Source organism: Haliaeetus leucocephalus, unplaced genomic scaffold (assembly GCF_000737465.1).
Source record: "Haliaeetus leucocephalus isolate CR32 unplaced genomic scaffold, Haliaeetus_leucocephalus-4.0 Scaffold306, whole genome shotgun sequence".
NCBI classification, from domain to species: Eukaryota; Metazoa; Chordata; class Aves; order Accipitriformes; family Accipitridae; genus Haliaeetus; species Haliaeetus leucocephalus.
In genome coordinates, this window is record NW_010972742.1 from 1,785,361 (window position 1) to 1,800,816 (window position 15,456).

The 15,456-nt window shown below is 43.5% G+C and overlaps 2 protein-coding genes across 2 annotated transcripts; one reads left to right on the forward strand and one right to left on the reverse strand.

Moving 5' to 3' along the window:
• The first annotated feature begins 442 nt into the window (after positions 1–442).
• Positions 443–8,762, forward strand: PSMD5 (proteasome (prosome, macropain) 26S subunit, non-ATPase, 5). The gene is made up of 10 exons (XM_010570773.1): positions 443–628; positions 831–975; positions 1,646–1,759; positions 2,198–2,326; positions 3,094–3,203; positions 3,647–3,789; positions 4,282–4,473; positions 5,316–5,425; positions 6,098–6,238; positions 6,746–8,762. The coding sequence occupies exons 1-10, from the start codon at positions 456–458 to the stop codon at positions 7,001–7,003; spliced, it is 1,515 nt and encodes a 504-aa protein (XP_010569075.1). The 5' UTR covers positions 443–455; the 3' UTR covers positions 7,004–8,762.
• Positions 8,763–10,202: 1,440 nt separating this feature from the next.
• LOC104834012 (putative UDP-GlcNAc:betaGal beta-1,3-N-acetylglucosaminyltransferase LOC100288842) lies at positions 10,203–11,813 on the reverse strand. The gene is made up of 2 exons (XM_010571094.1): positions 11,808–11,813; positions 10,203–11,355 (listed from the first exon to the last, which is right to left on the reverse strand). Exons 1-2 carry the CDS (start codon positions 11,811–11,813, stop codon positions 10,219–10,221), a joined length of 1,143 nt encoding a protein of 380 aa, XP_010569396.1. The 3' UTR covers positions 10,203–10,218.
• Between the last annotated feature and the right edge of the window lie 3,643 nt (positions 11,814–15,456).

Consider the following 15,456-nt stretch of genomic DNA (forward strand, 5'->3'; position numbering starts at 1 on the left):
GTCCCCACTGCCATGAGAAGGGAGGACAGGCAGCAAGGGGGGGGGGTGGTCCCGCCACTGCAGCCCCCGCCCGGCCAGCAGGACGTGCCCCGGGGTGCAGCTCCGCCACCTCAGCACCTCCAGACCGTGGCAGACCCTCCCGGCTGAGGCAGTTTTCATTCCCGCCTCCAGACGAACACAATTTTCCCCCGTTTCCCCCGAACCGGGCAGCCCGGCGCAGACCCCCCCGCCAACCTCCCCTCAGCGGGGGCCACGCCCTTTACCGGCCCCACCCCGCTGTAGCACCGCCCCTCGCGCGCCCTCCCAATCAGACGGCGAGGAGGGCGGAGCTAAGGGGGGCGGGGCGCGCCCGCCATTTTGTTTACGGCGTGGCGGACGCGAAAGGGGCCCCCTGGCGACGGCGCGGCGGTTGCTAAGGGCGGCGGGCTCTCGCGATGCTTCCCGGCGGCGCCAAGATGGCGGAGGCGGTGGTGGAGCTGCTGGAGCGGGCGGCCCGGCGGGAGGTGCCGCTGGAGGAGCTGCGGGCCCTGCGGCTCGCCGTGCAGGCCGTGCCACCCGCAGCCCTCCGCGCCCGCCTCAGCGACGATCATCTGGGAGCGCTCTTCGCCCTCCTCAGCGTCAATGACCGGTGAGCGGCGGTGCGGTCTCGCGGGCCTGACAGGGCCCCGCCGCCTCCTTTCTCCCTTTCCCCCGGAGCGGGGTGGCTGCTGCTGCTAGCCCGTCTCCTTCCCTGCCCTCCTTCAGGGCGGGGACTGGCACAGCCGAGGATCTGGGAGCAGCCGGCGGCGTCCTCCTCCTGAAAGCCTCGGTTTTCTCTCTGTCCCGCCCAGGGAGCAGGTGTCTGCGTGTGTTTCCATCCTGGAGAGGCTCCTGCAGGCCCTGGACCCGGTCTATGTGATCCAGAACCTCAGAGAAGAGCTTCAGAAGGGGCTCTTCCACCCCGATGACTCCGTGAAAATCCTCACCATCTCTCAGGTACAGGGTTTCCCTCCAAGAGGAGGGAACAGAGCTCTGTCTTGAGCCAGGCTGGGTTAGTCCTAATCTGTTACTGTTGTTTCATGTCCTAATTTATGACAAAAGCACCACATCAAGCGTTATCTGCAGGAATTGTGCTCTTACACACTCATGCAATTTTGGATAAATACTGTGCAATGTGTTGGTATATAATGCTTTATGATGTGTCTGTTAAACATACTGTATAAAACTATGCCTTGATAGGAGTAACTTGTAAGAGAATCTTCTGTCACACGTTCTGGATAAAGCTTTCTAAGACAGCGCTGACAGCAGGTGCCATACGAATGAAGTGCAGCAACATTTTGATATTCAGAATACTTTGAACAATATTGTGGAAACATGGGATAAGAATAGGCTGTAGTAACTTGACACTTGTTGCATTAATATAAAAGAACAGAATTGTGGAACAGTTTAGTTTGGAATCGAATTCTAGAGGTTTCAGGTCCAGCCCCAAGCTAAAAGCAGGGCCAGCTTGCAGCTGGCTGCTCAGGGTATTGTCCAGTTGAGTTTTGAGAATCTCCAAAAATGGTGATTTTGTCTGTCTGGTAGCTGTTCCAGTACTTGAATGTCCTTATAGTGGAAAAAGCTTGGTTTAATGTTATTTTCTATAATTATTTAATCATGTGTTTAGGTTGGGAGGATTGTTGAAAATTCAGATGCTGTTACAGAAATTCTCAACAGTCCGGAACTATTACGTCAAATAATAAATTGCATTGGTGGAGAGAAAATAGCAGTGGCTAAAGAGGTAAGCATTGCTTTCTTTTTTTAATTCCTCTACAAACTGATGTGGACACTGCACAGTACACCTTTTCTACTGTGTCTGAAATGATAGCCTCTGCTCTTTGAATAAAAGAGAGCTCATCTTGCTTGAAAGATGATATAAGCATATAGGTGCCTTAAGCCCAGAAATCACTTGGATATGATAGAAATTTTACCTAGACCTATTATCTTCCAGTAGCTATTGATGCTAAAGTGAACTTGTAGATCTGAATTTGATGCCAGAGGCTTGGATCACAGTAACCATAACTAGTTCTCATCAAAGAAAAGTGAATTTTAGATGTATAACTTGATTTATTTATTATTATTAAAGAACATTGAAGCTAAGTCTGATCATCTTGGATTTTCTTCTCTTTGTGATTTTGCTTGTTTGTTTTTAATAATGAGCTCCTGTTTTTGCTTCCAGGCCATCAAATCTCTCTCAAGAATAGCACAAACGCAAGACGGCTTAGAGGCTTTATTTGTGAGCAGCTTGTTGAGTGACTTGAAAAATGTCATGGCAACAAATGATGTTGTTCGATACAGAGTATATGAGGTAGGGATGTGATCAATGTTAGCATTGAAATGACATGAAGTATCATGAAGTATCACGCAGTTCTCTTGGACTGTAGTTCTGAATTACAACCTGGATTTTATGACTTGCTTTTAAATTAGCATTCATCACTGCTTTACAAACTTATCTTCGCTTCTGTTTTGTCAAGACTAGAAAGGAGTAGGAAGAGTACAGCAGTCTTGGTCCTCAAATAATGTCATAAATTCTCTTTCTCAATTTATGGTACAAAAGTGTGAAGTACTGTTTGCGTCTTTTATTTTCTAACTTGTGGTGCCTAGGACATTGGAAGGGCTACGCAGAGTTACTAAAGATACAATAAAATGTTTGCTTCTCTGAAAGTAAAAGTAAAAGGTGTTGTAGTCTCTTAACCTTTGGATGTGGAGTGCTATTGAAGTTTCTGGAGGGGGGAAGAGACAGAGAGAAATGCCAAGTGTGTCAGTCTACGTATGTGTGGCAAAGGAGAAATAAAATACAATTTAGCCATCTAGATCTTAATGGGGATAGCAGTGATAATCCTCTGAAGAAAAGATGACTGTGAATAGAAATCAAATGCATGTGCTGTAAACGTGGAACTCCTTATGAACTTGTTTCAGGCAAATAATTAGGTTAATTATGAAAATATGAAATCCTATATTTAATATATATAGGGTTACTCAGCATTATAAGACTTATTTGGCCATTACTGTGAATTGTTATCATCGTAAGTTTTTATAAACAATCCTTTTTTTTTTCCCTGTGCTTTTATTTAGTTAATTGTTGACATTTCTTCGGTGTCAGCAGATTCGCTAAATTACTGTGCAAACAGTGGATTAATATCAGAGTTAATTGGAGAGCTGACTGGAGATGATGTACTGGTCAGGTATGTTGATAGTGAGTTTGCCAATGAGATTTCACCCATTGTTAAAACTCCAATGTTCAGTGTTAAAATAACACTGTTTAAACATGTGTGTGTTTCTTGTGAAACCTTTTCAGGAAAAACCTTTATCTGCTTTTTCTTAAACAGCCTTGAGTGTAAAATACTGTATACTTAAATTTGAGAACCAAGGTGAAGTTCCCCCAGTACGCTGTGATGATTGTAATACTGGATTGCAATATAAACACTTTAGAATTTTTTCCAGCTATACACCTAAAGTAAGATAGCTGAGTGAGCTTGGAGGAGTGTTGGATGGTTGAGTAGTTTGTTTTTTGGGTTTTTTTGTTTGTTTGGATTTTGTCTTAAGGGTAGAAAACATGTTTTTTTCTTAATCACCAAGTACTTAAACCCATCTGAGGTAGGCCAAAATAACTGTTTATCTGTTACAGAGCTACATGTATAGAGATGGTGACCTCACTGGCCCATACTCCACATGGGCGTCAGTATCTTGCTCAACAAGGAGTTATCGATAAAATTTCGAACATCATCGTTGGTGCAGAGTCTGATCCTTTCTCAGGCTTCTATTTACCAGGTTACATCATGCATTTCTTGTTTCCAGTGTTTACTGCTTGCTTTTATTAATGAGTTAAATTGAGAGGACTATTAAGCCCCTGTTTCGAAAGCTCATGTGAATTTTTGAATATTAGAATGTGTATGTTGGATGTATACAAAAAGTGCTGAAGGACAGTCTAACACATGAATAATACTAGTCATTGACAGTGGTAATACAGGTAAGATCTGGAGAGACTCTACTATGCATTTGAAGTTTGCGTTATTGTGGCCTTTTTTTTTTTTTTATTAATTCGAGACGACAGCTGTTACATCATGAATTAAATAACTTCCAAAATACTGGCTTGTTCCTTAGTTCAGTCCTTATTCTGATGCCTTTCACAAACAGTATTCAGACTTAATAACACTAATTTAGCAGTGAAACAATCTTACGTTAATGTATGTTTAATTTTGGCATTACTGGAATTATTTGACCTCTACTCTGAATGCTTTTTTTTTTGTCTTGTTCTCTCAGGATTTGTTAAATTTTTTGGAAATCTGGCTATTGTAGACAGTCCACAGCAGATCTGTGAACGATACCCTGTCTTTATGGAAAAAGTCTTTGAAATGGCAGAAAGTCATGATCCAACCATGATTGGAGTGGCTGTGGACACACTAGGAATCCTGGGATCAAATGTGGAAGGCAAACAGGTTTTACAGAAAACTAGTTAGTATCGCTTTTTTTTTTCTTTAATAAAACTTTCTCAGTATGTCATAATATACAAGAGTGAATTGGTTTGATGTAATAGAGAAAGGAATTGAAAAATGTATTTATTTATCTAATAATCAAGGATGTCTGAATAGCTGTGCTATAGCAGATAAGGTGTTTTTTAACTGTCTTGCCAGGCATGGCAGTGCGAAATGCCTGGCAGCTAGAATTCTGGTATTGCAAGCATGATTCAGATTATTCTTTTGTGGTGAGCTGCATCACACGAATCGTCAGTAGTTGTGTTATTTTAGATTCCTCTGTTTCTACTGATGTCATGACCTTCTCACTAGGATTAGAAAAATATGAACTACCATGTAATGATGGTTTCTGTAAAGACTACATTGTTTCTCTTAACATAAAATTGTTCAGAGGTTTGAAAGTAGGTGTTAGACTTCTTGCTGCTAGTCCAAACTTTTGCTTTTTAAGTGAAAAATCTGTATTAGCAGATAGCTATTGGAGCACTGTAGAATGGGATTGAAGATTTCTAATTGCAACTGTACTAGGGTCCATACTTCCCAAGACAGCTCAAGTATCTGTGACACATAACTTCCTTTTTGGAAATGTTTGGTTAGTCTGGAGAATTAATATGAAAGCTTTGGATTTATCTATCTTGGATCCATATGAAGTGAAGAGAATCTTGCACTGCTTTTACTATAGTAGATCAAGAAGTTGCCTTTCTCAGGTTTAATGTACAACACTTTCTACCGGTTAATGTAATATAATGTGAGTGATGGGTAACTTTGTATTCCTGTAAAGGTCTGTCTGAATTAACTAAAAGCACTTTGTTTTTATTTTCAAAGGAAGCAGATTTCAAAATCTGTTAAGCAGAATAGGGCACCAGGCAAAGAATGCCCCCACGGAGTTACGACTTCGATGCTTGGATGCAATTTCATCTCTTCTTTACTTGCCTGTAAGTTTGTGGTTTGGTTTGTCGTCTTTTTTTTTTCTCTTTTTCTTTTTAAATCTACAAGAATGAAATTATTGTGCATCTGACTAATTGTGTGAAGATCTTTTGGAGCATCTAGTTTAGGTAGAAGTGGTAGCTTTCTAGTATTCTGAGTCCTTAACTTTACTGTTTTGAAATTCCCTGATTTATTTGTTTGCTTAAAGTTTGAGTTTGTAAGAAGCCAGGTGTTCTGAAATCTGTTTATAAAACATGAAGTCAAAACAACATTGGCAAGGGAATGAGAGTAAACAGTTTAATATTCTTGTGCTTTAAAGGGATAGTGGCAAGCTGCTCTAATCCCTGTGTATGTTCTTTAGATCCAGTAATCTGGTTATAACAGTGTAGCTCTAAATGAGCGAGTAAGCCATTTTAATTTGTCTTGCAGGACTGTACTCTAGGACAGCACTCATCTTCTGTATCAAAATCGATATATTTAAAACTGTCCTCCAAGCTAAATGAAATAGAGAAGGTCATTTCTTCATTCATGAAAATAAGTTGAAAATTTAAACTATTTCAGTTTAATCTGCTGGTGGTTTGTTTTAAATAACTTCCTTAACTATTGAACATATAGTCAAAACGTGAAAGCTTTTCATAATCCTAATCAAACTCTATGATTTTTGTACGTTATGCCTGTAGCCAGAGCAGCAGACAGAAGACCTTTTAAGAATGACTGAATCGTGGTTCACATCCTTGTCTAGCCAGCCATTGGAACTCTTCAGGAGCATCAGTACTCAGCCATTCCCTGATCTCCACTGTGGGGCTTTACGGGTATTTACTGTAAGTGCTTTTTGTTTTTAAAGATCAGGTAGTGAATTGTATTGCCATTCAGTCTCAGATTTATTTATTTTTTTTTTAAGTGAACGTCACAAACTTCTTGTTGAAGCCCTGAAGTGGTCAGAAATAAGGCCTTTTTCATTGTGCCCCACTTTTATTCACCATTTATATAAAGCAGCAGACATGTTATGTCTGTAATGCTTATTTTCTTATAAACTGGAGAGGGGGAAAAAAAAAAAAGCAACAGCTATGCTGCTTTGATATCAGAGGCACTGCTGTGATAATTCACTTTAAAGTTTTAAGATAAGCACCGAGCTGTACTTGCTTTCCAGTGTTAAAACCCTGCTGCTTGATTTGAGTGGTGGTTGTGTAACTACTGTGTAGAATGAATATCCCATTTCATTTTTTCTGTTCCTTGCCTATTTGCATAACAGCCTACTGTGTAACTGGTTTTTGGGTTTTTAAAATGAGGTGTTTTCCCCCTACCCCCTCTTTTGTCTTCATGTTTAGGCTATTGCAAATCAACCATGGGCCCAGAAGTTGATGCTTGACAGCCCAGGGTTTGTGGAGTACATTGTAGACAGATCTGTGGAGCCTGACAAAGCTTCGAAGGATGCCAAATATGAACTGGTTAAGGCCCTTGTAAACTCTAAAACAATTGCGGAAATCTTTGGAAATCAGTATTATTTGAGGCTCAGGGCTTACTTGCGTGAAGGCCCTTATTATGTTAAGGCAGTTTCTACTACAGCCGTAGAAGGAGCAGAATAATGTTATTGATGTCTTGGTCCCCCTTCTCGCAAACCATGTTGCTGAAATAGCTGTTAAGACACAAGGTGTAAAGACTCTCCACGCTGGAGTCTCTTTAGATTGTCTCTTTAAAGGATTATGAAGCACTTTGACTCTGTTTGAAATGAGAGTCATGAGAGCAAATCAAAACCTATAGGGCACAGCATATTTTCATGTAGAATGTAATGGCAGAAGTTCTCTGTGCATTGTCGTGAGACAAGTAACCAAGGTAAACACTCTATCAACTGCTGGCTGTTTTTTATCTTACAGAAAGTATCAGTGTTTGGTTAAACTGTTCTTGGGTTTGGAGTTTCTATCATGTTTTCTCAGTAGATCACAGTTCAATTAAAAAAAACAAACACCAAAACACCTTGAGGTTTGTAACCTCAGATGCTGCTGTAGTTTCTCTCTCTTTTTTAATTTTTTTTTTTGTATCTGCCGAACTTGGCACTCGCATGGAACATACTCTTTTAGCCAGTCATATTCTGTCAGAAACCCTGTTATAAGCTAGTAACATTCTGTCCACATGAGGGAGTACGAACTGGATTCTCTTCTATTTTCAACTTGCTGGATGTAAGTCTTGCTTGAATAAATAATCCTAAATATTGTTTACATTTTATGCTGAAGATGAAAAAAGCTTTTAGCCCTTTTAAAAAAAATGAATGCACACTCTAGTGTATAAAACCAAATTGGGAGCTTTATCTCCCTTGTTGACTGCGACGTATAGCAGCTCACTTTACTTGCTCAAGAAGAGCATGAGCTATAGCACTACAAGTCTACTTCAGAACCAAATCTTAAATTGTTTACACTATTTTTTAACAGATAAATTTTTTTAATTTTAAGTGTTGTTTAAAAAAAAATGTATGATTTTAGTTGCCTAACTTAGAATAAAAGGGGTAAGAACATAAAGCTTTCACGTTTAAGGGCATGAACTGAATTAGGAGTATGGAAATGTAGTACCTTACGAAGTTGTAATCTTCTTTTGAAGGTGGTCAGCTAGCTGAAGATGAGATGCAAGACTAGCTGGACACTCTAGTGACATGTGATGTGTCTTTGTCCATAAACAGAGACCACAGTGTACTTTATACAAAAGGTTTACATTATTTTTGTTGAGGACATAAGAAAGAAATCTGAGGAATAGCTGGGGGGAGCATAACAAAACTACTTTTGGGCTTATTTTAGTAGTGTGTCAAGTCAGGTGTACGTCTATGGAAAGTACTTTCCCTGTATCCTCACTCTGCCAAGTGAAGCAGGATGATCTAGACATGCAGTAACTCTCTTGCTTGTAGTAGCTTTGAGCTGCAGCAGAGGTGATAGTATTGCCTGCCAAAAATTGCTGGCAAGGCAGCAAAGGGGGCTCAGAGGAGCAGGGTAGTTGGGGAAGATCCCTTAATGTTTAATAAGCTGTCTGAGTGCAGGTGATCTGCCTTGTTGCTTATGATCTAATATGTACAAAAATTGTCACCCAACATTATACTACTGCTGATGCTTTCATCCTAGATGTGCATAATAAACATCTGCTAGTGAGAAATGCAGTACAGAGTGTCTCATTTGTGAACGGAGAGAGCGCAGAAGCTTCACGAATCCTGCATCCAGAAAAAACATGAAACAACTAAAAAGGAAATGAAAAAGAGTATAGAAGTCCTTAGTTTGCGCTTGTATTGGACAGTTCAGCTTTGTTATTTTAGGTGGCTTTGTGCTCTGGTAACTCTGTATGAGCTGTATACTAAAAACTCAGAAATCAATATATAAACCTTTTCTGCAATTCATGAGTCTCTTCCATGTGTGTTTTCAGCTGTTGCTTTTGAAGGCTACTCTGTGTGCTAAGTCTTTAGCATCCACTTTGCATGGTGCATTTGCCAAATGTGATATTTTAGAATACACAGAGATGCCAAACGAGGATTTTTTTTATATGCACATATGCTTTATTTTGTTGAGCTTTAAGCTCAACATTCTGATTAATTGATCAGATGCTTACCCCTTATTCACATGTAGTTCCCTACCCATTGTGTGTATTGCCATATGGTTTACGTGTTGCTACTGGTGTATCTTGCATACAGTGGAAAAATTTAAGTGCGTTGTCCCTGTCCTCCCCCCTGTAAAGCAACAGGTGGAGATAATTGAGGAAAAAAACAGAAATGGAATGATGGAGAATGAGAATGGAGGTAACATGCTAAACTTCATGAACTTGGTTTAAAAAAAAAAACAAACCAAAGCCAAACAAAAACCCCAAAACCAAACCGCATCATTTGACCCTGGTTAACAAGCAACATAACTTGGTACTTAAGAACTGTGGATCCTTCAGAGCACGCCTCCAATTCCTTTGATCCCAGCGGGAAGAGTAGATGGGGCCCTGAAAGGTACATGTGTGTCTCTTCCCATGTGTGCCTGTCACAATTGTAGAACAAATCTGTCCAGCTAGTTTCTCTACTGCTGAAAGAGCTGATTCGGAAGAGCTAATGTGGAGGATGTAGGCATGGGTGGGGTTTGTGCTCTGTGACTGGTTCCTAATTTGGGGAATTTTTACATTTTGAATAAGGTTGGCGTTACCAGCATGCTGGTGAATTTGTTCTGACTTCACTGTTGATGCTGTTCTCCAGCATAATGTTACAGTGTTGAGCTGCTTGTGTCAGAGTTTCTCCGATGCCATGACCAACAGAAATATAAGATTCTTTAACAGGTAAGTTAGATTTCTTGCCTAGAATCTTCCCAGGCTGTTTACCTAAGCAATTCCCATGATGGTTCAATGCCTGTTCCCACTCTTAAGTCGTTCTGTGGTTTCACTGGTACTGTAACACAGGCTGCTCAGAAGTAGCTCGCTTTTATGGATGGAAAGATTTATTTTCCTTTGTTACAAAGTACTTTGGAAGTAGGTCATGCCTCACAGATAAATGCAGAAGGAGTTTTGGCATAAGGTAGAGGATTTCAAAGGTCTGGAAAACACTGGATACAAAGTTCCTTGGAATACTTTTTATTTTTATTTTTTTTTTTTTAACTTTTATGTGTGTACTTGTAGGTACTTTGGTAGCTAGAGTGCATCCAGTTCTCTTGGTGCTGTAATACACTATAGCATTGAGAATTCATTTGCTCTTGAAGGGAAGAGAGCTAACTTTGAGAGGAGATCGTTATTACTGAATGTTAACAGGATAAAACAACTGGTAAAAGAAGATTCAGGCTTTCTTTGCAAAAGTTAAATCTTAACTGACAAAATGAAGAACCTCATTTTTTATTCTATCTAAGTTAAACTGTTTGAACTTATCAATATAGGTCAAAACCTTGCAGGACACCAGACCGTAGTAAGTTTCCAGTAATGAGCAATCTTTCCCATCGCTTGTTTCCTTCCAGTCTTTAAATAACTCATCCTCTTTCATGTTGGAAGAGGTGAAAATGAATTTGTAGCAGCATCGATTGTAGCTGATGTGCTTCTCCCCAGAAAATCGAGAGCTGTGAATGGGAGTGATGCCAGCTTTTTTAGCACAGATTCCAACAAAAATATCGGGGGGCACTGAAACTGGCACCTCCTTGGCAGCCACATACACCTTGCGAGCGACATCCTGGGACATGACAAAAGTGCTCCCATCGCAGTAATCTGGGTAAAACTCTTCTGAGTATTGATGGATGGGAACAAAGCCAGGGCTTTCAGGGTCTCTGCAGGGCACTCCTTGATGAACGACCCTTCCAATGTAAATGTCCTCTAGTTGTGTTAAGCTAATCAAGTATTCAGCCAGACTTGGAATACCGACAAACACGTCTTCATCTGCTTTAAGAATATACCTTGCCTGGGGACAGAAAGTCACTGTCCACTCCACGCTCATCAACATCTTCTGTGTCTGCATCTCGGGAGAATCAATGAAACTGCCTTCAATAATGTCTCTGTGCTTTTGAGACTCTTCATTGATTTCCAGCTGGGTGGTTCCTGAAGTTGGCTTTCCCAAAGCAAACAGAGTAAGGACAGCATAGCCTCTGGCGTCTGTCTCGTTGCCCCATGTCTGCCTGATCACATTGCGCCTTGTCCTGTTTTCTGGGCTACTGAAGACAAGAACGAGCAAAAATATCTCTTGGTCGGAGCATATTGCTGCACTGCTGACAGTGTAAGAGAGATTGGCCTTTAGAGGATCCATATCTAGCTTCCTGGCCCTCTCCCTGATTTCAAGAGTCTTTGCGTCAGTGTAAGAAAGAGGTAATGACCGCAGGAAGTATTCCTCCAGTAAATCTGCTCCAAAAAGCAGCACATGGAAAAGCAAGACATTAAAGAGAATGAAGCACCACTGGTGAGTCCGGAGCCTGCAGAGTGTCAGCTGGGGAAGAGAAGACACAGACACTGAATTCTCTTGCTACTAGAACAGAAAGGCTTTCCTTCATTTTATAATATATTCATGCAAAACAATCATGACTTTTAGGCTGTGGTCTTTGTATTGTTAGTGTAAGGCTCTATTCCTCCTAGAAACCTGAGCAGCCCTACTTGTGGCACAGCAAGATCCGAAGCTGAGAAGGACATTACCATGCTGTAGTTTAGAAGGCTTCTTTCTGCGCATCCACATGTGGAAATACTGAAGAATAACTCACTATTAATGTTTTCTGACTGTTTTTAACCTGTTACTGAAGGCCTGAAAAGCTAACGAGGACCTGTAATGTTAACAGAGCCTTTGGTACTTGGCCTGACAACGCCTTGTGAAAGCTGGCAGGGTAAGAAGCCAACGGGAAAGCTCTGATCCCTGCTGTCCCAGAGGGAACAGCCTCGTGCTAGCCTCCGCGCTGCGGCTGAGCTACGAGCCGAAGCACTTACCTGCATGGTGGTGGGAGTTGTCCCTGCCGCAGGGTCTGTCTTAACGTCAGAGGCAGTTTCTCCCTGGCAGAGGCTTACAGGGCAGCGTCTGTATCTGGGTCTGCGGGATCCAGTTACTGCCCAGTACCCAGAGATGTTGGCTTCCACCTCACCTGTCTGTGGGGAGGAAAGATGATCCCAGGGGATGATCGTGTTGCAGCTGCATAAACACAAAGCAAGCAAAACTATAGCCTTTCTCTTTATTAATTTCTGATGCTTGGGGTTGGGCCTCTGAGAAATAAAGAAGCGAAGCAACTGCTAGGGCTCACTTGGTAAAAGGGGTCCTCTGGTACCGTTGTGAAGCTGTGCTACGTCTGCCAGTTAGTTTGTTTTTTTATAGCTGTGCAATTTTGGTGTCAGTTCCCCCATCCAGGGCAGTTGGCTCCTGCGCTGAGCGCTCTGCATCTCCTGAGATGAAGGTTTGGTGCGTGAACTTGTAGGTTTGCCTTGTGTGGAGTCCCCATGGAGGTGGAGGACACCCTAAGGCTGTGGGCGCTGCTGGGCCAGGCTGTTGCTAGCACGTGGGGAGCGGACTGAGCAGGGAGAAGGGTACAAAGTGGCTTTCCCTGTGCTGGGGTTGCAGCTGCGGGAGCTGTGACGCGTCTCCAGGCAAGGGACTTTGGCTCTCTCGATTGCTCCTGGAGCCAAGGAAGCGCAGGGCATCGTTTAATACCAGGCGTGTTTTCAATGGGACCCTGGGAGCAAGGCGCGAAGAAGGGGCTGTGCAGGGGGAGCTGATGGTGCTCAGCCAGAGGGCTCTTGGCCAGGAGGGTGGGGGTGTTTTGGTGTGTCCCCCCCACCTCTTCCCCTCCAGCATCCATTTCCTGAAGGGAGGCTGTGAATTGTAACGAGCTGTGTTGGATGGTTCTTTTCTTTCTCCCCGCACAGTGTCACCCTGTGGCTTTAAATGACTGTACGTATTTATGCTTTTGTGGTGGTTGCACGTCCTGGTGAAGAGCTGCGATGATCTACCCTTGGACAGGCTCCTGCCTTCGGCGGTGGCCTCGGCTGCGCCGGAGCCTCCGTGTGTTAATGTTGGCACAGCCCCGGGCTGCGCTGGAGCTGACTGGGCTGGGGAGCCGCAGGGGACTGGAAATGCTGGAGGGGGAAGTGCCAAAGACACCATGAACAGGATGGAGGTGTCAGCAGGGGTGAGAGTTGGGTTTGGCAGCAGCTCTGCGGGCCCCATGGCTCGCAGAGCATGGAGGGGGGAGAGGGGCTTGCGGGTCCCCAGCAGCCCCTGGGGAGGGCAGGTGGAGAGGGCGCATGATGACGACGATGCTGTTTGATGGCAAAATAGTGGCGGGAGGTGTCAGCCTTCATCAGCACAAGTGTGGGAACTCCAGCCTCCATGTGAAAGCAGAGAGATTGCGTTTGTGTTTTTTTAATTTTGAAAAGATTTCTCATAGGTAAGGATGCATTTCTGTTACTGCATCCTTCGGTGAAAGGATGCAAGGAGAATGCAGCATTGCTCTGGTTTGCCTTAGCTGTGTGCCTTGCAAGGGAGCGATGCTCTGACCATTGCAATCCTCCCTGAGCATACTTAGGGCAGCCTGTATCAGCCAAATGTCCCAGGGAGGTGGAGAAGAGCTTTGATTTCTGGCTTGGGGTGGCCAAGGGTTAATCCCCCAGCTCTGGCTGAGCCCCTCAGCTCTCCCAGTGCCTCCCCCCAGGTCTGTGGCAGCACGGGGAGATCTTTCCCATGCATGTTGGGAAACCTGTACTGATGTAGGAAGCAGCTGGAATTACAGAAGAAACCAGGTCCTAAAATGTGGTCACAGCCTGGAAGTGCATTGTGCCCCTCTGAAAGATGGCCCAGACACACACAGCATGCAAGTCCCAATGTGGATCTCGGCTTTAGGCTCCCCAAAAATGGGAAAAGCCTCCTTTCACAGAGCTTGTGTGTCAGCTGGGCTACAGCTTCATCTGGACCAGCCTCACAATCGTTGTAATCCTGCAGAAGTTGTACTTTGAAGCTTGGCAAGCTGTCAGCACGGGAAGTGTCAATTAAATGTGTTCTCTGAAATAAAAAGCTAATAAGGAAATATTTTTCATGTACAATAATACAGCACTATAGCCCCAGATACCCATTCTGGAAAAAAAATTCCTCCTTTGAAGATGCTCTGTCTCCAGCTAAACCATTTAATAAGCAAATAAATACTAGCATTTGAAACCACTTCCATTAAAAATATTGGCTTTCCCTATTGTGCGTTTTTAGAATAATAATAAAACCCACATGTGTATCATCCCTGTTGCAATTATGCACAGCGTGATGCCTGCAGTACTTCTGAAGTCATTTCTTTAGCACTGCTTTGCGGTGGCAGCAGGAACTTCAAACAGTTGCCGATATCGCGTATATACGATTGACACCATCCAGCCACAGCCGGGGCGTGGGCAGCTCTCGGACATAGGGTTTTGTTTATCTGAAGAGCCTGGCTGAGTCCCACTGGGAGAAAGCTGAGGAGCAGAAATGAAAAGACTGCTGAAGGGTAAAATAACTGTTCTGGGAGTGCCACAAACCCCCTCGGCTCCAGGGAGTTTGCTTGGGGGTGATCCCTCCATCGCCTTTAAAATGCAGACTTCAGGCAAACGTAGCGCACAGCAGCTTATGTATGACCTTATCTCACTTTTCAGACGGGTAAAGTCAAACACAGTCAGGGAAAAACTCTCGCTCCCAGTGAGATCTGAGAGTTTCCAGAAGAAGAGTGAATTCAGGACCCTGGAGTGGCTGAAGTCAGGTCAGTCTGGGGAAAGGAGTGCTGTTCCTACAGCTTCACTTAAACTCTGAAAAATCTTGTGGGTATAAATTAGGGAGCAACCAGGACAGCAGGTTTTCCTGAGCGACAGGGCTATAATTTGCTTTATTTAAGATGTTTTCATTAAATTTTATGTCCAAGCAAACCTCATTATGGGAGCAGGGATGTACCAATAATGCTGTAGACAACTTGACCTACCATATGAACAGTGAGTGTTTCGACTGAAGGATGTTTGGATTCGATTTTTTGGAGAAGACAGGGCCCTGAACTCCCATGATATCCAGAGATAAAAGCAGAGATGCCTGCAGGGTGGTGGGAGATGCCGTGGAGCAGGACGAGCCCGGGGCTGGCAGCCGTGGGGCAATGTGCTGCAGGGGAGCAGCCATACCCACAGCTTCTTAAAATGTCTCTTAAAGTCTCCTGGCTTCCCTCCCAACGCTGTGAACATTTGGAAGGGGGGAGCAGAGCCCGGCTTGTTTCAGTTCTGCTCGACTCCGCTTCATGAAAATGCGAAGGCTTCGGATGACGCACCATTCTCAGGCGATGGTGCAGGCGAGGGCGGGTGGATGGGATTTATTGGGGAAAACCAGTGAAAATGTTTTTTTTCCAATATAAATTTGCTCAAATATAAAATCTTGAGCTCTGCCTGTCCCAGGTGTCTGTGCAGTTGCTCTGTGCCACGCGCTGTCCTTCCCTGCAGGGTGGACACCCCTCTCTGTCCCTACCACGGTCCCCCCGCTCCCAGGCTCTTCCCAAAAGCCGGCTTGATTCCTGCAGGTGGGCTTTCAAATCTTCACTTGACTGCTCCTGCTCCAGAGACGTGCCAGATCCTGTCTGGGTAGCCTGCCTGTAGA